The sequence below is a fragment of the Branchiostoma lanceolatum genome, chromosome 13 (genome assembly GCF_035083965.1).
Source record: "Branchiostoma lanceolatum isolate klBraLanc5 chromosome 13, klBraLanc5.hap2, whole genome shotgun sequence".
In the NCBI taxonomy this organism is placed as follows: Eukaryota; Metazoa; Chordata; class Leptocardii; order Amphioxiformes; family Branchiostomatidae; genus Branchiostoma; species Branchiostoma lanceolatum.
This window is the reverse complement of record NC_089734.1, coordinates 12,088,234-12,110,098: the sequence shown is the minus strand read 5'-3', so window position 1 is coordinate 12,110,098 and position 21,865 is coordinate 12,088,234. Positions and strand designations below refer to the sequence as shown.

Sequence of the window (21,865 nt, the reverse complement as noted above, 5' to 3'; positions counted from 1 at the left end):
TAATGTACAAAATGTACCTTGTATTTAGTATGCATACTGTAATTCTTGATTTGTTAACAGTAATTTGATTTTAGCTGCTTTAACGGTCACTAGTCAATCGCTAAAATTTCATCATTGCAAATATTTGATTACTAACTTTAGAATTTAGAGACATTGATGTTTGTTCTCACAGTTAAGATTAAATGCCGTGAACTACTACCTTTCCCCCGAACCATTAATATTACTGACTTCAACATTAAATGGATTTACAGTTGTTTACTTCAGATAGACATTGCTAAACACCGATCTCCTTAGATATGAAAATGCATGATTATTTCTGAATTTCAAATCCATGCATGTTAGTTAAAGTTGTAATTTTCCCACACCTTTCACTTTCAGTGTAAAGGGGCAGTGCCCATCTCTATCTCTTAAGCCCCTGGGCCACACATGGCCACTACAGTATTGGGCTAGCCCACTGGTAGTGGCGTGTGTCCAACTCCCATACTCTTTCTCATTTGTGCTGAGTGCTAATCAGAGATGCAGTATGTACCATTTTTGTAAATCTTTGATATGACCTAGCCCCTAGCCTTCTGAATACAAGATCTGTCTTATAAAGATTGAAGATATTTTCTAAACCCTTTCCTTGTTTTGAAATACTTAGGCAGCCAACAGGATCCTGCAAAAGGGAAGAAGAAGTCCAAGAAAAGGGGGAAGAAAGGAAGAAAGCCTCCTGCAGCTGACAACAGGAATAAGACGTCTGCTGGGCCTTCTAAGACACCAGCTAAGAAGGTTGAAGAAGTTGATGATGTGGAAGGAGATTTTGAAGCTGGAGATGGGTTGGATGAGGAAGAAAAGGATACCTCAGGTACTGGTAGTGTCCATTACCCAGTAACTTGACTCCAGAAAGATTAGTGAAGTATTCATGTACTTGATACGCACTAATGGAGATCTTTCAAATAAACAAATAAACAAAACTTAGCACTTTAGTCTGCTACTAACTATATGTTTGTTGCCACTGAAATGCGTACAACCATTTTAGACAATTCCCCTAGGCTTGTATTTCAAAAGGAAGGTAATATTGTTGGTGCAATTTACACTTCTACATCCTTATTTCTATGTTTGGTAGCTTTGTCATATCATACAACATAACAAATGTTGAACACAAAGCTATGTTAGGAGGGAGTGTGGAAATGGAGTACTGGACACAAATCCATACTATCAGTCTCACATACATTTCATAAGATACTTGGCTCAATGTGTTTTTCTGTTTTATTGATTTGTTTAGCTGCTAGCATGACCGACGGTTCAGAGGCATCGTGGAAGCCGGGGCAGTCTGACCCAGATTGGGGGAAGGGTCGAAACACGCGGCGGAAATCAGCAGAGATAAAAGCTGACAATGAGTCTGTATCAAGTAAAGGTCAGTGTGAAATTTTGTACTGCTCCGGTTATAGTCTTGATGTTGATTGGTCAGTTTCAGATGCAGCTATAATTTTTTGCTGATGAGGTTAACTCTAACATTTACGTCCACATCAAACATATAGGCTGTCGAATTTTACCCCTTGTCCTGCTGGCAATTTTTTACCATACATTCTCCCTTTGCTGGGCTTTTTAGACCCTCTTGAAAGATAGATACTGCTTGCACTTTGCTCCTGTATAGTTACTTCTCTTCCAAGTAACCCTATAATGCTATACATATATAGAAAGCTGAGAGTCTCTACTTTTAGAAAATGTCTTGCAATCTACAATGTATATGTTGGGAGCCACAGGACAAGGATTAAAGAATAGGCTCCCTTCACTTAACCTGCATTGTTTAATTTCCAGTGCAATTAAATAAACATACTCAAACATGAAGCACAAGATTGCCAGGCATGCAGTTGCAACTGGTTATGTTACATTGAACGACCTGTCATGTCAAAGAAGACAAATTTAATGATATGTCTTCTTTCATATGTCACAAGGACGTAAGAGGAAGCGCAGAAATCCTGCAGACAAGGAGGATCAGATGACGGTGTCTTCAGGAAGCAGCAGTCAGCTGTGCATAGACCGCTGGGTACAGAGGAAAGAGAAGGTCTTCGTCAAGAGCTACAGCAAACCTGGTACGTCTATAAACCATAGATCCATTTAGGTTTGCGGTGATTTAATTTCGTGGTAGAGACAAAATGGAATTGTTGCGGTGGGTTTTAGTCAACGGTTGGAATAATGTGGTAGGTTGGAAGAACACAAAACAAGTAATTTTTTTATGTAAGTTCGTGGAGATTCCTGTGAAAACCACAAACATTAAACCACCGCAAACTTAAAGGCATTTACAATTAGTTGTTCTGTTGTGCTGTCATAGTTGTTGGCTATTCCAAAAAAAGATGGAGGGGGTTAGCAAGAGGATTGAGTCTAGCTAGAAATGCTTTTAAAGGCCCCCTTTTGAAGATTTTTGGTGGGAAAGTTAAACATCATCTTGGTAGAATTTGTCACACTTTGGTGATAGCTTAAAAGTTTCTGAAAGAAAGTTGCATGCTGTGGATGATGTGACACAGAAGTTAAGATACTACAGATGTAGAGTGCATGAAACATTGTGGAAGAGGTGGATGTATGAAAATTAAATGAAAAAAATTAAAGTGCATGAAGAAAAGTTGTTTTCAATTACTTAATCAGGTGTTCCGAATATAAACAGTGTTGATTTTGGCAAAATTTTCTGACGGGTTTTTTGCATGGTTAGTTTGGAAGAAATCACTCGGTGCTGATGCAAGCCCTGGTCTCATTCACAGCTTCGTCCCGGCGCGAGAAAACTCTACTTCAGAAGAAGACGGCCGGTCTCGAGGAGCAGTGGAGGAGGGCCAAGAAAATGGCCGGGGACTTCTCTGCCAAAGTCTTGCACCCTATCGCTGAAGAAGTCCCCAGCAAGAATAAGAGGAAATCTAAGACTACCAACACTCCGTCAAAAGCTCCAATAGAGGAAATATCTCGTGCAACAGTCCCTCCACCTTTGCAGAAATCACCAGCAAAAACAAGCCTGGAAAAAAGAGAGGAGGTACAAAATAGTGATGACGACATGTGTGTGTACCTCACAAGCAATGGAGATCTCCTCGACGAACCAGACAGCCCTGAAAAAAGTGATGATCCAACTGAAGACGAAAGAGATCAAGAAGAACAGACAGCCAACGAGAAATCTGTAGCATTAACAGATCAGGAACAGAAGATTGCAGCAGATCTCAACGAGCTTGATGAACAGACGCTCAGCCAGCTTGGCATGTTCTCACAGCAGTATCTACAGAAGAGGAAGAGAAGGAAGGACCGGAGGAAGAAATATCAAGACGAGCAAAACGAAGATGAGGACAACATCTTTGCTGCAATCCGGGCTTTAGAAGGTGAGAGCAACCTTTGCAACAACGTAAAACATGCAGACCAAGACCAGCCATCAAGAAAGAAAGAGGAATACACAGAAGTGGTGGAAGATAAGTTCAACAAAGAAGATCAGATTCCAGCACCTGTGGAGAGAGAACTGAAGACGACTTCAAGTCCAGATAACAATTCCAGGAAGTCTCGACAGACAAGGTCTTTGTCCAAAGAGATCAGAGTTCAAGGTGACATCACCGAAGAAGAAGCAAGGCCAAGAAGGACAAGGTCTTCTTCAAGGAAGGGTACAGAAGACAACTGCAACGTTGAGAAAACTTCCAAGAAAGACTTGAATGTTGGGAATGTAGTGTCAAATGAAAAGCATGGACAAGCACCATCTACATGTAAGGCTAACAGTGGAAGGAAGACACAGGATAAGAGGGAAGATGGAGAAAGAAATGCTAAAGAAACATCAGTACCAGGCTACATGAAGGATGTCTCCCAAGACGCAGGAATGTCTGACGATGATAAGAAAAAGAAGGAAGAAACTACAAAACAAGGAAAGACATCTGAGTCTTCAAAGGAATTAGAAGCAAGGCAAGAAGGATCTACCAACATCGAAGAAGCCGTCATAAAAGAAAATGTTTCATCTCCAAAAGCTTTGCAGACGAGAAAACGTCACGCAGCAGAAGAACAAACAACCATGAAAACGATTGTCAACATGGCTGAGTCACTTGGTGTACGACAAACAAGACGCAGCAATAAGGTGTCTGAGACTACGAAGGAAGCTGAACTGCCAAAGCGTCTCCCTCTTGTTACAACAAAAGACAGAGCCCCTCAAGATCCTTACCAGTTTCAGTGCAGCCAAGATGGAAACAGAAAGACAGCAGGAAAGAAGAGGGGAAGAAGGCAACGTGGTAAAGTGAAGAAGCTGAAAAGGACGAAAGCAAGGAAACGGGAGCTACTGTTAATCAAAACAGGATGGATGGAAAAAGAAGACGCCAGACAAGATGAAGATGATAGCGAAGAGGAAAATGTTCCAGAGATGGTGGATGAAAACGCAGTTGATGTTGAGATACATGTGGATGAATCTGAAGATGCCCAAGCACACTTAGAAAAGAAAGAAGAAAGAGGCCAGGATACGCTTCTCCTTGGTGAAGGGATGGAAAATTCTGAAGTATCAGTTGTGCCTGAGTCAAATCCCAACACAGAAACTGTCTCAAGCAGTCTGAAAAACACAGGGCAAGGTGTTGTTGATCTGACTGCTAGTCAACCGAGTTGTCCGGTAGAGGAAACTCCAGGCATCTACTCCACAGACATCATCCCTCCATCTGAGGAAGAGAAGGGTACACCTCAACATCAGACCAAGGCTCCTCAAGCTGGAAAGAAGAAAAGGAAGACATCTAGTCAGAAGAAAGCAGGGGAAGATCCAAAACTGTTCACATCTGGGAAAGTTGCAATGCAGGAGACAGAGAACTCTGAGGACGTCATTCAACCATCCTGGCAGGAGAAAGAACAGAAGCAAGCAGAAGACAAACAAGAAGATTTAAAGTTGTCAGAAGGAGTACAAGTTGAAAACATTAGGAGGAGTCCAAGATGCAGTCCTAAGAATGCTAAGAAAAAGAACAGAGAACAAGACATAAGGAACAGTGGAAGACACAGCCCAGAGAAGGAGAAGGATGGACAGCAAGACATCTTGAGTAGTCCAAGACGTAGACAGAAGAAACCTCTGGGACAACAAGACATACGAAGTAGTCCAAGACACAGCACACGCAAATCCCTTGTTGGAGTTATTAATGGAGAACAAGCTGCAAAAATGATTCCAAGGCAAAGCCAAGAGCAAGTTAAGGATCGAAAACAAAACATAAGAACAAGTCCAAGGCATAGCCCAGAGAAAGCTTTGGATAAAGGTAACGATGAAGAAGAGACAATAAGAAGTCCAAGCAATATGACTGAGAAAGTGATGGATGAAGACAAGAACAAAAGAGGAAAGGGAAATCCTCACCCCACTAACAAAGAGACGAGAAACATACTACAAGACTTTGGGAATGTGGTCAGGAATATCCCTGATACCATCACTTTAGCAAGTCCCACTCCACCAAGGAGAAACTTCGCAGGTATTGCTAGCAACACGAGATCCAACAAGAGGGGAGAAGAGCAAGTTTCGGACGCAAGAAACGAGGAAGAAATCTTCTCTTCGCCTGGGAGTCGAGACAGAAGTCTAGAGAACAGCATGGAGGACTCTATGGTGATTCCTGAGTCCGAGACTACTACAGAGTTTGAAGGGAAGATGGTGGAAGTGGTAGCTGATGTCCACAGACTTGCAGAGTTCTCAGAGGGAAGCCCTCAGTCTCAGAGACAAAACAAATCAAGAAAAGGTAGACTTCTCTTTAACCTTAAGCCTGCTAAGGTAGCTGTTTAGCACCGAATCTGTATTGGTTCTGGCATTATGCAGCAGGGAGAAGGTTTGATATTGTCTTCCTCTGCAACTATCTTGTAACCATTGCTTGGTCCCTAGAGTGAGACTTTAAGTCATACATGCATTGAATTTACAGGGTGAAATTAGAGGGTAACAACTTGCTTTTAAATGGATGTATGGAGGTTAGAAAGAGTACAACTTCTTATAATTGTCTCTGCCAAGGAGTGTTTCAACCGCAAAATTGTCTCCCACCAGGATTTGTGTGCACAAACACACCAGGGCTCGAAATCCTTTTTCTGAATACAGAAGTAAGTCTAAGAAAATGTGTGTTCGCAGTGGTTTTAAGTTTGTGATTGTAAAGGAGCATGAACACAACTAGCATTTTCACGGTGGCAATAAGTTTCCATAAACCACAAACATGAAACCACTGGGAAAATATCTGCATTTACAGTAATATCTGTTTCTTTTCCCTAAACACAGCATCGTCAGAGATTCAGTCTCCCGAATGGATCGTCGGTGGGAGAACCCCAGGGTCACTCCGCAGCAGTGGGAAGAACAGCACCCCAGGGGAGGTTCCCCCCACCCCTCCGCCATTCTCCACACCTCCTGTCCTACCAGCTACTATCAGCAACAGTGGTCCAGTAAGGAAACAATTCTATGAACTATTGATTGCAAACTGAAGTTTAAGTGATATCCTCTGAAGCCTTTTGTAAAGGCAAAACTTTACAAAACTCCTAAAAGATTGCTACAGTCATTTCTAAAATCGTTTTTAGTTTCTAAACTTCTGTCTTGAATGTTAGATAAAATTAGAATCTTCCCACACCTTATGGTGTATAGGGCTTTAGCTAGTTTCTAAAACCCTTTAGCCACACATTTATGAAGGAAACTACAAAATGTACAGGGGGGGCTAGTTCATTGACTGTGGTGTGTGTTCAACTACCACACTCTTTCAACAGACATTGATTCTGATGACGTAGCTCATAAAGGCTTGTTTTTCTTAATATGATTAATAAACAGGTATAGCTTCTGAAATTAGACACAATAATCCTTTTATATTTAACTTATTTAAGATTACTGCACTGTTTGCAGTGTATCATTTTGATAAAATAATCTTGATTTGGATCCTCTGCCTCTATTTTAACCCACAGAAGGTAGTAAAAGACAGGAACAGACTGAGCACACGGAGACGACGCTCGAAGCTCAGCTCGCCAGAAAACACACCATCAGTCTGTTCCATCTCCCAAGAGAACATGCCTTCTACACCCGCTGTCCTGAAGTCACCACCAGCTAGCACCAAGCCTCAGCCAAAGTCTTGTACTACACCTACATGTAAAGTTGCTCCTGGTGTAGTTGACACTGGAAAGGATACACCCAAGTCATGTCCTCCAGAGAGTGAAGTGTCCACAGTGTGTAGTCAGTTATCCTCACCAACTGTTGGACGTAAAACGCTGGACGTGGACTCAGATGTGGTCCCAGACACGGAAGAAAATGTTACAAAGAGAGGAAAAAGAAAATCCTCCAGTTTACATAAGGCGTCTGATTCAGAATCTACTCCCAAAGCAAAAGTGACATCCCCAAGTATGATGTTACAACAGTCTTTTCCAGATTCAGGAAATACAGAAGCCAGCATCTCTCTCCTTGAGAATGTAAGATTCCAGTCAAAAGGTTCGCAACAGAAGAGAAAGAGTCCTAGACTTGGCAAATCTAACATAAGCAAAGAAGAGACAGTAACACAGAAAGTGGAGCTAAATGAAGTTAAGGAAACCAACATGGGAAGTCCTCTTGTAGAACAAATACAAGGAAAAAGAGAGGAAGACAAAGCTGACAATTTGAAGCCCACTAAAAATCTGGCTGGAAAACAAGCTACCTTTGATAGACAAGGTCAGAAATCTGAAGAAAATGAACACATAGATTTGACAGATAATGATGTGGAGGACATTCAAGTAGAAGACAATGAAGAGGAAGGTGTACAAGACAAGGAAGATGAAGAAGGTGGAGAAAGTGACGATGATGATCTTGATGTGACAGATAATGATAAGCAGGATATTCTAGTAGAAGACACTGAACAGGGGGAGGAAGATGTACAAGAGGATGAGGAGGATGCTAATGAGGATGAAGAAAGTGAGGAAGATGATCTTGTCCCTCCAACTCCTCCAGACACTTCCTTCACACAACTTACCCAGAGAACCAAGACGGTAAAATCCAAAACTTGGACACCAGAAAGGATTTCAAGGGAAGACTTGAAAGAAAAGAGCTTTCAGCCTATCATATTAGAAGAAGAGGAGAGCCGTGAGTGTGGCTGGTCGGATGACGATGATGATGAACTGCCTGACCTCGATGAGGAACCAGAGCATCGGGTATCACCCACGTGTCATTCCAACGCAGCCACGCCACAGAACGACAGAAAGAGCAAGGCAGGGAAACCATCAGATGTGAAGAAAAACTTTGAGGAAATGCAAGCTGGCATTTCTCCTAGAGAGAAGGACACTGACATTAACACTCGTTCTCAGAGTAAGAGAAGGAAGGAGGCAAGTGGAAAACTTGACGTGAAAGAGGAAACAGCAGACGAATCGATGCCCAAGAGGAGAAAGTCAAAAGCGAACGTTGAGCCAGAGGCAAAAGAAGAAAGGATCCCTAAAGCTGCTGTTGCAGATGTCACAGGTGGCTTAGAGAATAATGAAGGTACTGGAATCTGATATTAATTTACTGTATTTTTGCAGGGATTTGATGTCGCAATAGGAATGGAAAGGAGATGTTCACAGCACATTCAAATTTGTGGTTGAAACACTATTGTAGCACAAAAACACTCAAATAAAACCACAGCCAATATTTCAAGATATATAGTATTTGATCATTGCTTTTCATGTATACCTCCTAAGAACAATGTTATTTACAGGCTTATTCTACTCTTTTGGTTGTTTTATTCATGAAATTTATAAGATCTTTTCATTCTTGATTAATTGTTTGCTGAGTTCGTAATCCACTGCTAATGTTCTCTGGTGCATTGTTTGCTTTAGAATCCGACCTGAGCCAAGACAGCCACGTCCATGATTTGACCAATGCCTCATCATTAAGTGAGCTGTATGATACACAGGTAGGTCTTCATTGCTTAAAATCTTAAAGTGCTGTACCTCAAATATGTATTTTCTTCCTACAATTTGATAGCCTGTGTGCCATCTTATTCAGTTTACCGGGATTCTCATACTTGCTACTTCACATTTTTTGAGGGAGTAGGCATGGGAGCCCCTGTAAACTAAATAGAATGGCACTCAGGCTAACATAAAGTAACAATTAAAACATGTCTGTATCATGCCATAGAGTTATTGTTTAAGGACATTTTTTTGTATATGTACAATTGTATGGGGCCATTTGTTTTGGTATTCAAGCAAAAAGCGATCTGTTCATGGAATGTTTATGAAATAACAGGGCTCCAGACTAACTTTTAGGCCTAGGAGCACTGTGCTCCTAACTCAAAAAAGTTAGGAGCACCAGCAAAAATCTAGGGGCACCACTACAAAAAGTTGGAAGAACAAGCAAAAGTCTTGGCTATACCAAATAATACTCCTATTAATCAATGTTATACGTTAACAACCGGGAATAAAGTATTTGAATAGATCATAAAAGATAAAAACCTACATTGATGGTGCAGAACAATTGGCAATTCAATTCATTCAATACCTTCCTACATACTGATACTAGTACGATGGATTTTTAGAAAAATTGGGCATAGGTTCCCCGGCTGGCCCCTATCCGGGGGCCACGGTGCCTCAAGTTCAACAAGTTGAAAAATACACAATGGTATTTTTTACTTGGAACAAGGCAGGTAATGATTCACATAACCTTGAATGATAAATAAATAGATGACTCTAGAACTTATCTATTGGGTTCATGACCAAAACAAATAAAGTCATATTCCATAATTTGAAACTTCACTGCTGGCATCAAGTTCAACATTTTTACAGGCATTTCTTTTCTTTTTACTCACACTCTGTCTACAGATAATCCAAAATACTTTAATATCCTTAAAATTCTTGCTCAAAATAGTATCAAAAATGATCTGTTTGTGCCGACCCAGTCAAATCGGGAACTTCGAAACGCGTAGTTCAAATTTCCCGCGTCAGGACCGCGCGGCGCCGTCATCCAATGACAGGCAGACCGCTTGGGGAAAGCTTTGTGATTCGCCGCTGTGCAGTATAGACAGCAGCAGAATGAAAGTACATGCAGCACCATAACAACGGGCAGGTAATGAGCTTTGAAATGATACCGGTGACAAAAGGAAAATTTGATATTTTTTTAAATAAAACTCCACTTGAATTGATTCATCAATTTTTGATCGTAAAAATCATCGCTTGAACAGGTATAAATATGACCGCAGGAAACAAGCCTTTCATTCTGCTGCGGTCTATTTTTCATAAACATCATGGCCGCCATTGAAAACAGCGAGCGTCCGGCGAGCGCTCACTTTCATCGACAAAGTTTTGACGTTTGAAACATTTTACAAATCAAACAAATACACCACAAAGGAGAGAAACTTATATCCTTTATTTCTATAGGTAACTTTGCCACTAGGAACGGATAGTTTTTGTACCGCGGGTGTGGGAACATGATAGAAAATTCACCGACGATATTCGCGGTAGCATTGGAATACCTATATTTTCGACTTACCGCTTAGTTCTGCAGCCATTATCCTGGCGCAGGTCTTAATTTTGGATTGTCGCACCGTGCGACCGTGATTTTAAATCTAGTCGCATTCTCAAGAAACTGGTCGCATACATATTGTGTGCGAGTCGCACTCACGAGCGCTGAATAAGTATATTTTGTTGTCTGAAATGTTGTATTGGAGATTCTCCTTTGTCTCTGCATGGTTGCACAGTTGTACTTATTCTAAACAAGCTATGTCTTCTTCCAGAACCAAGACAAGTTAAAGAATGATGTCCAGCACCTAGAAGGACAGATGGCCATGATTCAGATGCTGCTGGCCAAGGGGAAGGAGAGAGCGAGAGAGACTAGAAAAGAAGAAAACACCGATGAAGATCCAGCCTATATCCCTGAACAGCATCTCACAACAGGTACCTAGTTTTCTTTCTAATCGTCATTGTCATAAGTGACATTTAAACATTTTATAGCAGTACTCACTTTTAGCTTCAGCACTTATATATTTACATTTTGATAGTGATATTTGTTCTGTGAATTATGCTTAAGTTTCGATAATTTTTTGGATCTCAAAGGCTGAAAATTGCTCATTTTTTGTTGTACTTGAATTGAATCATAATAGAAAGGATTTGTATTAAGTCATGTGTAAATCTAGCATGTCACTATTGTGTCTTAGTTTACTTAAAAGATAAAGCCAGCTATAATGCTAGTCTTTTAAATCTTTGGTAGAAATCCAAATTAGTTCATGAACTAACTCATTCCCTCTTTTGAACACAGTACATGAAGAGAACATGCAGGTTTCAGAGGGTGACCAAGAGGAAATTTTGAGTGGAAAGGACTTATATGGTACCCCTTCCTCGCAAGCATCTGCAAAGTGCATCTACACCACAGCACAAGAAGAGACTCCTAGAAAACGGAGGTCCAGTAGCACACCTCAAAGTACTAACTCACCCACAAAAGAGTACAACTTCCGGAAGAGGGTGTCATCTCCTCAAAGATCACAGGAGTCTGCAAAGTCACGAAAGTCTCACCAGTCTCAGAGTTCGCCAAGGTCGTCCCAACCGTGCTTCTCGCCGCGATCGCCCTCTCCACCTCCGCCTCTTTCTCCGGAGAAGACGCGAACTCCGAGAGCACTCCCGCCAGCAGTTCGAGCTGCAGCAAGCATACTCGAGAAGTTTAAAAGCCCAAACATCACAGCTGACGACAAAAGAAGTCCTGCAGTGGAAAAAGAAGAAACTGCAACAAGAAGACCAAGTCCTAGAACAAAGGAAGGATGTAGAAGTCCTTCTGATAGAAAGAACACCTCCCCAAGAATCAGCAATTCTAAGAAGTCTGGTTCAAGGAGCCCTACCAGTCCAAGAAGAAAGAAATATGACATAGAGAAAAGAAGGGTTTTCGTAGAAGATGAAGATGAAGGTGATGATACCTTGCTGGTTGAAGACATAGCTTCAACTGCTGTCCGCAAGAACAGGAGAAGTTTGAACTCAAGAAAGAGAAAGTCTTTAGATGACACATTTGCAGATAAAGAAGATGAAACTGCTACAAGGTGTGAGGATGGACTATCTCCTGCTGACGATCACAACATGCCAGCTTCAATAGAACTTAGAGAGGACGCCTATGACGAACCAGAAGAGGTTTCAACCAATTGGAAAGCATTTCAACAAATGAAATGTGATATTCTGGCCCAGAAAGGTACAGCAGCAAATAAAAGGCAAAACATGGAAGCTCCCAAAAGACTGTCTCTGCCTTCAACGCAAAAAACAGACAAATGCTCTTCCGACAAACGAAAATCAGAGCTAGTCGTCCCTTCCTCTCAGTTTGAAAGAAACGGTATCGCAAACAACCCTTCCACTCCGCAACCGAGGAAGACTCCGCTAACGTTCAGCCAGCAGCCCTCTCCGAGTCTAAGAAACCTGTCTCAAAGTGTCGCCAGAAGTAAGAAGGACAGTCCACGCCTTCTTAGCGTGAGAAAATCACCTGCTGATAGCATACCCAACGAAAACGATGAAAGAGTGACTTCCACATCAGCTGTGAAGAATGCAGGAAGTGTAGCAGGACAGAAAACAGCAGTGAAGACTGAGTGGGAAGAGAAGAACTGTGTTCCCATGACATTTGTGACAACAGGACTTAGTAGAGAAGAGACAGTAAGTTCTGCCTTGTATCTTGTACTTTTGGTCCTTACCTGTAGATGACTGAAGCTTTTGATAAGACAAGCTGATGTCAGTTATCATTTGCTGAATTTGTAATTATAGTGTGCTGTGGCATACCAAAGATAACACAGTTTTAACTTTTCTGTTGCCAACTTCGTAACATCACTTGCAAACTAGAACTTATGGTATAGTACTGAAAATTTAAAGCTTATGTGTAAACTGTAAAGTACTTTTAAAAGAATCACTGGCCTTTAAGTAAAGTGTTCAGTAGAATTGCTAATAAATCCTTTTTTCTCTACAGCGAGCAGTGCAGGACCTGGCCAAGAAGACAGGGTCTCAAGTCAAGCAGTCTTTTGACAACAGCACCACTCATGTCATCACTAGAACAGGTGAATCAGATAACTTCTGACCAATAGAAACATGTGTTACAACTTTGTTGAGCAATCGGGAGCCTTGTTTCATTTTGTGACTTTTAAATCTAAGCTATAGACATTCACCAATCATATAACTTGTTACAACTTCTTTGGCCAATGAACATTCTTGTTTCTTGCAGATGTGGACCAGTTCTGTTCCCGTACCCTGAAGTTCTTCCTGGGCATTGCAGGCAGGAAATGGATTGTGTCTTACCAGTGTAAGAAGACTTAATGAACTTAATCATTACAGACAGTATAAGGCTGAAAATACTGTATCTGAGATGATTATGATTATCATTTACTTATGTTTTTAATGTTAAAATCATGGTCTTGATTTTTCAGGGATTGCTGCCTGCTTAGAGGAAGGGAAACGGGTTCCAGAGGTCAGTCATTATTTCTCAAAAGCCACACAGATTTTCTTTGTCGATTATTGTGAAGTTTTGGTCATGTTTTATTTTCCCAAATTGCGTGTGTTTTTTCCCCCAAGTTGTGATAGTATGTGTAAAAGTGCTGTCCGGTTCTTAGTGTGTTAGAGCAGAAATGTACATGAAGCATTGTCAATTATCATTTTTAACCTTCTCCCTGCTGACTTTAGCCTGAATGTCATTCTAGTTAGTGTACCAGGGCTCTCCCCTCATATGAGTATGGGAACCCCTGTAAACTAACAAGAATGACATTCAGTCTATGCTGCCTAACCTGTAACCAATAGAAAATTGTTAGCCAAATGGCCACTTCACTGTGCTAAAGGTTAACATCTGTAACATTTCCATGGTACTACAGGATCCGTATGAAGTTCGAGGAGATCTGGTCCACGGTTGCCATGGTGGCCCACGACAAGCTCGTTCCAACAAGGGCAAGGTAAGTAACTCTTAACTACCACCTATGGACTAGCTTCAAACTACAATGTACCTATATTGGGTATCACTGAGTAGAAGGGATTTTAGGAAGAATTGTCTACTGCATTGTGGTCGCATACATTTTCTACCATGTACATGTACCTACAACCGCGGTATAAAAACTATCTACATGTATTCCTAAAGGCAAAGTTACCCATGGAAATAAAGGTTATTGTCTCTAATCTGTTTTTTGTTTGTTTTTTTATTTAAAAAAAACACATGGTGAACATACATGTATACTGCAGGACTGTGTAGAAGTCCAATGTCGAATGCCACAATGCCACAAACGTCTCTTACAGGAGGATTCCTACCTGTTAGTATGCATTAAATTTACATGTAAGCCTCTGCAATGTTGTGCTCATACTACATTTTTCTAGCACACAATCTATATTGTATGAAGTAATGGTTATGTTTGTCTCCAAACAGCTGCTGTTGTCTGATTATGAGGTCTGCATCTACGGAAAGTTTACTGCACTCACCAGAGGTACTTGCTTTTTTTCTTCATCTTGTAATTTTTTTCATATATTGATTATATTATTCATTTAGGTATTTGTAAATGCAAGCTTTCCTTGAAAAGCTGATCTTATCAGTGCTTTTTTGTAACGAGAATCAAGTTTTTAATCCTCAAAGAAATTGCTGAAGGAAAGTCAGAATCCTCAAAACCCTTGTTTATTCTATCACATCATAAAACATTGTTTTGCATTTTCTACAGATGACCTGCAGTTCATGGTTGAGCTGTGTGGAGGCACTGTTATAAAGGAACCTCATATGTTTCCTCATGATAAGGTGAGTTGGTTTTTCTGTTGTCATATTTTTCCAGCTTTCCCCTTTTTTAAAGAAAAAGGAGTAAGATTTATAGACAAAAGACACACAAAATTACCCCACTAATCAATGTTTTCATTTACAAGTCCCAGTGTTGTGCCTTCTCCAAATGTTGAGTGCTAAGCAGAGAAAGCAGTTTTAAAAGTCTTTGGTATGACCCGGCCGGGGATTGAACTCACTACCCACCTACCAAATGCAAAACGAACACTCACAAAGATTTTAAAAATGGCAACTATTCCTGACCACCCCTCTGTATATTTTAGAATGGTATAGTCCTTAACATGCACAGTCAATAGTTTCACAAAGAGTGGAGTCCTTGACAGCGGTTTAAGTGCCTTCAGACCACCTCTGAGAGCTTAAAAACCAATTCTGGTCTCACAGTCTGGATGGTTTGTTGATACCCAAGTATTTGACCCCAGATAACCCCGGCCTGTGGCAAAATGTGTGTTGAATGTATGACGGATATTCTTGCATATTACTTAAAATGCATTTTAGTTTGCGGGGATTTAATTTTGCTGTAGGGAGAAAAAGGAGTGTTCGTGATGGTTTTTAGTTCACGGTTGCAACAATATGGGGTAGGCAGACAGAAGACAGAAAAGCATTTCCGCAGTGATTTTAAGTTTGCGGTGAAGCGGTCTAAAGCTGAAAAGAAAAACGTGACCATTAAACCACTGCAAAAATTTCAACACTTACAGACAAGTTACAGTACATAGTCTCAAAGGTACTTCATGTGTCAAGCTATACACACAAAGGCCATTAATTTGAAATCTCATAGTGTAACCTTACAGCATAATGTAATTCGCTACAGAAAGACTACCAGTAGTAAGCATTACATGTAGACTCATTAGCCCCAACCTCTGGCACAGGCAGGCACTAAGCTGTCATAGTTTGAAGCCAATTTGGTGGCATTATAGTGTAAAGACAAAGGTTTATTATTATTATTGGTTGAACATATGATCTCTATCAATGTGTTAGTCAAAACAATTTTAAACATATTGGCGGTATTGTGCCTCTACACAGGCAGTTATCAGCCGATGTGTACTGCGTTTGCCGATTTTTAGCGCACCCTTTTAGTTAACTTGTCGACAATGTTTGAACAAATTTGGTGCAGTTATCCGGCATTGGTGACAATGCGCAGTGCAGATATACGGAGTCACTAACAATGCAGTGAATCTTATTACCTGGATATCTAATCTTCATCGACAAATGCAGTGAATGGAAACCTGTTTGGGATTTTGAGATTCGGTGTAAAAAATGGAGTGTGCGTTAATCCGTTGTGCAATTAAATAGATTCTACTGTACTTTGACAATAAGAATATTAAACACAAATTGTTTTTTCCCTTTTGTCTTGTAGAAACCCTTAATTGTGAGCCAGATAGATGCCAACCAACTCACTGAGGAAGACTACAATGGTAAGACAGAACAACATATTTGTTCAGCCTTGTCAAAAAAAATGTTCAACTGTTCATTACATGTATTACCTTGTCTTCAATAGTTTTTATACAAAAAGGTAGAAATAAGAAATTTGATTTCTTCGACAGTCTTCATAGACTCCAAATCTTAGAGAAGAAAAAAGAAACTCATTATATAAGCTTGTTTTCTGTGTGGAATTGTTCAAAAGGCTAACACAAGGCACCTGGTATCTTATTGATTTGCAGCAAGCTGTCACTGACATGTAAATATTGTCCTTTTCCCAACCTTTCCAAAGAAGTGAGATTTCTTTTTTGGAGGGAGACTGGCTAAAATCAATGTGGACACAGATGTTGCATGTGAAATAAAGCTTTTGTGGCCTTCGTTTGGCAAAGGCATCATGTTTTCAGGGTTTCTCATTGTGAAAAAATTGCAAAAATCAAAGGGACTAGGCAGATGCCAAACTTGAAAGCAGAATCAAACATTTTGTTTTATGTCAATCAGGGCTGTCACCAGCTTAAGTTTTTTTCCGTCGCACTCATTTTTTGAGCCTATGTTTTTGTCGTTAAATCTGTCATTTCTACCTTATGAAAGTACATTTTCATCAATTTCATGTCATGAAGTTCACATTTTTGAGATGTAAGCAAGCAACAAGCAAATTTCCATCCTAGGATGGAGGGACGGATCCAAGAGACAGCCCTAATGTCAATGAACCGTAGACAATCATTAACCGATTTTTCTCGTTTCTGCAGCGTTTTACCGACGGTACGGAGTTCTATCCGTGACAAGGGACTGGATCCTAGACAGCGTATCGAGTTACCAGGTGCAACCAATCGAACGCTACATGATGTGTTCTTCAAAAAACCAGAATGTCATTGTCATCGACTGAGCTTCGTCTATAGAAGATTTCTTTTAGAGCATGGAATGAGATAAAGATTCAGTTACAGTGACAATAAACTGCAAATGTTTTAGACAAGATGTAAATAAGCACTTTACTTATTCTATTAGAGTAGCATAGTGTTGTTGCTTTTTAATACTAGTGTAGGGATAGTATTAGATTCCTATATGATAGTCTTTTACATGAGTTTTTTTTCTTCGCAAGAATTCTGCATACGTAAAGAATTGAACTGTTTATCTAAAGCATGAGAGGTAGAAATTGGTTGTCTTTGATATTGCTGGGAATTTGAAGGCTGAGCCAAGATGTTTCAAATCAGTTTTCTGGAGAAATGATAGCTATAACATATATCTAGACATACAGATATGTGCCTTACTTCAGAATAAACTTGTTAGAAATTTAATAGTTGATTACGCTACGCAGCAAAATATTTTACCACAACTTACCTACAGTTATGACGCAGTCCATCTATAATTATATTACAAGGTTTATTGAAAATCTGGAATTGGATGATTTTTTTTAATAGCAACAATTTACAAGAGATATGGAATTAGAATTTTGCATACTAAGGCCTCATTGACTTGGGTATATGGATGACATCCTTGCGCTTATCAAATTTCGTCCATTTAAAAAAAAATTACTATAGTACACCATACTGTTTATCGTATAAAGAAGCTGCAACAAAATTTAAAAAAATATATGCTATAATTGCAATTTTTTTAAACTACAGAAAATGGATACTAATGAATGAATTATTTCAAAGTTAAAGAACATTGATGAACAAAAAGAAAGTATTGTTTATTCAACCTTCCTGGCCACTTAGATTTTGTAATGAAGGTAATTGTTTTTCGCATGTACACATCAGTTTTGGGGTTCCCAGAGGATGCCATCCATATAATCAAATCAGCATGGCCTAATACCAGCCAGTCATTTTCAGCACTCTCAAATCACTTAATGAACTGCCACTTTAGAAGGTCCTCCTTAACAGGTCTCCACTAATCCACCTGCAATTGTATAGAAAGGACGTTTGAATGGTTTTGATATGTTGTAGAAGGACCACTTGAAATGGTCGGGGAACGGGGATCAAGGATTTATAAAAAAATGTTGCGGAAACACAAAGGTCACTAATCACTGGACTAAGCACTCTACAGAGCTTGCAACACATTATTGTACACCAACCGTCCTTATTCCCCTACGAACAGAACTCTGTCCGCAGCAATGAAGAACAAACTAAATTCATTACTATACTACAGGCTCCGTCCCAGAGGCGTCGCCAAAAATTCAATTTTTTTTGCAATTAATTTTCAATTCCTCTTTCCAAATCTCCAAGCAGATGTAAACTTGATCTCACTTTTGCACGTCTTTTCCTTCGTTCTGCAAGTTTTTCAAGCGGCACGAGTGTGTGTTTGACTGGCAGGCCTATACCTTTTATCTGCTTGAAAATGTATTATTTTCCGAAGTACAGCCGGTAGCAAAAAGACGCCGCTGCGTTTCGGATCATTAGCAGTCCTCTGACTAGCTTTTGAGTTCGTGGCTTCATTGATGTTCAAGTGTTTAGTATGACCACTTAGTGTTTAATGGGCCAAAGACGTACGGCTGTGCCCTTGAAAGAGGGGGAAGCTCCAATCTGCAAATCTACATTTCTCATCTGTTGCAATCTCTAAATAGAAATAGGGAGGAAAGATCTTAATATTTTGGTTGCCCCTTGTTTCTCCGGCACATGTAGAACGGAAAGTTACAGCCAGACGTTATGCATTTTCCTCCTAGTATTCTGGTAATTACATCGTTGTGCCATTTAAAAGATCATTACGTGGTGGGATATGGGTGGAGCCTTTTCATTGTGCTTTGATGATAATCTGTTTTACGCCGCCTTGTCGTCTAAAGAAAAATATATATAAAGCATTCTAGAAAGTGATTATTGTGGGTGAGTCTAGGACCAATTTTTAAGCAGATGTTGGGAAGATTAAACCTGTGCTGATTTCCTGACGTTGACGTTTTCTGATCATCTCTAAACAGATGCAGGGTCCGACTCGGTCGGTTTTATTGCGCAATGTCTTTCCAGTTGCCACCGGTGGCTTTGGATATACTCGTTGACCCTTTCGATACTGCCTTGCCACCGATAGATCTTGGAGGTTAGGGGCGAAGAGCCAAAAACGGTGGCAACTGAAAGACACGTACAACAAATTGGAGCACGTCGCAAAAGCACTGAGTCAAACCCTACATATTCTTGGAGATTAGTTTTAAGCTGTCAGACCGGCTATTAAAAACGGGGCTGTCCCGAAACCGCCACGATCTCACGACCTCGACCCTCAGCAAAAACGGGCATGCAGAGCGTCACGTTGTCGCACCCAAACATCTGCTTGCTTATTGGAAACACCCAAACCCTTGACCACAGTTGATCTTTATCTAGCTACTCTATCAGTAGCTGTCAAGGACGCCCTTTCGTCACTGTCAAGGACACAGCCTGAGGGCAGGTGGTCTGGGTTTCATTACCACTCCACAGTCAGGTTCGTCTTGCAGATGGAAGACGATTTTAACAATCTCTGTTCAATGGTAGCCTCCACCAGGCCTTCCTACGGAGGTATGGATCGTAGAATTAGGCAAAAAGGGGCCAGGAGAGTTAGTCCACGGAAGGGTTAACATTTCCCCCTACCGCATGCAAATGAAAACTGCTATGGTACCCAAAACCCTAGCCTCTACCAGGCCCCGCGGATGGCTCGGGAAAAATAGTAGAAATTGGCCAAATAGAGTGAATAGTATGCTAAGGGAATCGGCTACGGAGAGAGGGTCCAATATGCCATCGACAGTATGCCATCGCCAGTACAGAGCGGCAAACTGTAACGTTACCCCTACTAGCTCCGATTGCATGTTATTTGGCCAATTTACTCTTTCCAGCCTGGAGTCTGTTAGAGGCTAGCCGAACTCTCCTGGCAAAATATTCTCCCTATAGGCAACGTCAGAGTGTCTGAACCAGCATAGTCAGTATGGTAGAGACTAGTTCTACTTGCTAAGCCATACTACAATTAAGGTTATAATGTATGGGAACACTAAAGTGTACGCGGAATTTCAAGAAGATTGTTAGATATGCATGTGTCTCTCTTAAGATGAAGGATAGGAACAGAAAGCTATAAAGGTATATTTTGCACAAGATGTGTCGTCGTACGACCATCGCACGATCGTAAACTGGGGCCTTAGGACAGTCGTGCACGTGTCGCAGTACAAAATGCGGTCGTTGTCGGGGGTTGGGTCTGCAGAAAATACGATTTCCTTTTTGTGTAATCATTTACACAAACAAACAAACAAACAAACAAAACAAGGTCGTCGGTGACATCCAGGTAATGAGATACGCAAGAAAACAGTTACTCAAGCAACTGGAGAAATTTTGGAAACAGTCAGGCGTTTAAACTAACATCCACAAACTTGTCAGTCACTGACGAAAGATAGTGAATGCTACATGAAACGTCTGACGGGTGCCAAAATCTCCCCAGTTGGTTGAGTAACTCTTATCGTCAAGGGTAAAACGAGGTCTTGTTGACGGACGTATGAATCAATTTTCCCGCTGACCTATCCATCCATCAGGGTGACGAATTTTCGGGAAAACAAATTTTGTCAGCTGTTGACATGTGTCTGTCACCCCGAGTGTCGGGTTCGCCCGGACGGTCATTTTGGTCACGCCCGATCGGTTTCATATCTGTCGCTGTCACAACGCTCATGTTATTGTTATGACATGTCCGAGCCATCCGTTACAAAACTAGCCTACCCTGTGCTTTCATGTCGCAGCTCTCAAGAAGAACTTAATTGTACGACAATCGTACACGGTACAATGTATGGCAACAACTATTATTTAAACATAGTGCAAAATAAAGGTATAGTATAAAACTTAACATCCTAATTACTAAAGCAATTAGGGCTAGCATAGGTCTTTGATTTAGTGTTACAATCGAGTTGGGCTACTCATGAGTTTCGTTATTTTTTTCTGATAATAAAACAGTCTTTAATATATCTACCTATTTTGCATTGTGGGAGTTGTTGCATCTAAAGGACCCTAAAGATATATTCAAATCTGTCTGTATCAAGTCTTTTGAAATTGATGTATGGTATACTAGTATCATATACGGTACATGTACTGAACAATGTTGATTCCTCCAGTTCTTAGTGCAATACCTGTCTGTTTTTAATGAAATGTAAGAATGATCGAATGATCTGATCAAGGAGGTTTTATATAAAACCTCCTTGATCTGATATAGCACATCGATAGTGTACTACCGTCTGTATTGAAGGGTATATAGTACTCCGTGTTGTATTACTAGTATTACAGCCAGTAGGTACCCATCTGAGTAATGAGGCTGTTGTAACATGCTCGAGGTACCTCCTCGAACACAGGACCCCAATTTTACGTCTCTTCCGAAAGACGGTGCAGCTCCAACAAGAATGCCCTTCCCGGATATATAGGTAATGATATTTTAAAAAGAATCATTTCAATTTGATCACGAGTACATACAATGAATCATCCAATAATAATTGTGATTTTAGAGCAACTTAATATTATGTAATCTCTGGAGTGCAATTCAGGTAACGAAAGGTTACCTGTGAGGCTGTTGTTTGTTTTCCTGTAAATATTGAATAAGAATTTGTAGGGTGTTGGTAGCCACTGTGATCTGCCATGTTGGTGGGTTAGAGACGGCTGTCACGTGACTACGATACAGCCGCCATGTTGGTGAGTCAAAGACGTATTGATAGTCACGTGACTACGATACAGTCGCCATGTTGGTGGGCTCAAAGACGTACTGATAGTCACGTGACTACGATACAGTCGCCATGTTGGTGGGTCAAAGACGTACTGATAGTCACGTGACTACGATACAGTCGCCATGTTGGTGGGTCAGAGACGTATCGATAGT

General features: G+C 40.6%; 2 protein-coding genes across 2 annotated transcripts; both read left to right on the top strand.

The window, feature by feature from the left end:
- Positions 1 to 763: 763 nt before the first annotated feature.
- LOC136447500 (caldesmon-like) lies at positions 764 to 5,729 on the top strand. Its single transcript, XM_066446494.1, has 4 exons — positions 764 to 844; positions 1,265 to 1,396; positions 1,938 to 2,075; positions 2,739 to 5,729. The coding sequence occupies exons 2-4, from the start codon at positions 1,273 to 1,275 to the stop codon at positions 5,726 to 5,728; spliced, it is 3,252 nt and encodes a 1,083-aa protein (XP_066302591.1). The 5' UTR covers positions 764 to 844; positions 1,265 to 1,272; the 3' UTR covers position 5,729.
- Positions 5,730 to 6,876: 1,147 nt separating this feature from the next.
- On the top strand, positions 6,877 to 17,462 carry LOC136447141 (breast cancer type 1 susceptibility protein homolog). The gene is made up of 12 exons (XM_066445838.1): positions 6,877 to 8,407; positions 8,743 to 8,819; positions 10,635 to 10,794; positions 11,156 to 12,522; positions 12,830 to 12,917; positions 13,082 to 13,159; positions 13,284 to 13,324; positions 13,722 to 13,799; positions 14,264 to 14,321; positions 14,550 to 14,623; positions 16,014 to 16,071; positions 16,822 to 17,462. The coding sequence occupies exons 1-12, from the start codon at positions 6,976 to 6,978 to the stop codon at positions 16,956 to 16,958; spliced, it is 3,648 nt and encodes a 1,215-aa protein (XP_066301935.1). The 5' UTR covers positions 6,877 to 6,975; the 3' UTR covers positions 16,959 to 17,462.
- Positions 17,463 to 21,865: the final 4,403 nt, after the last annotated feature.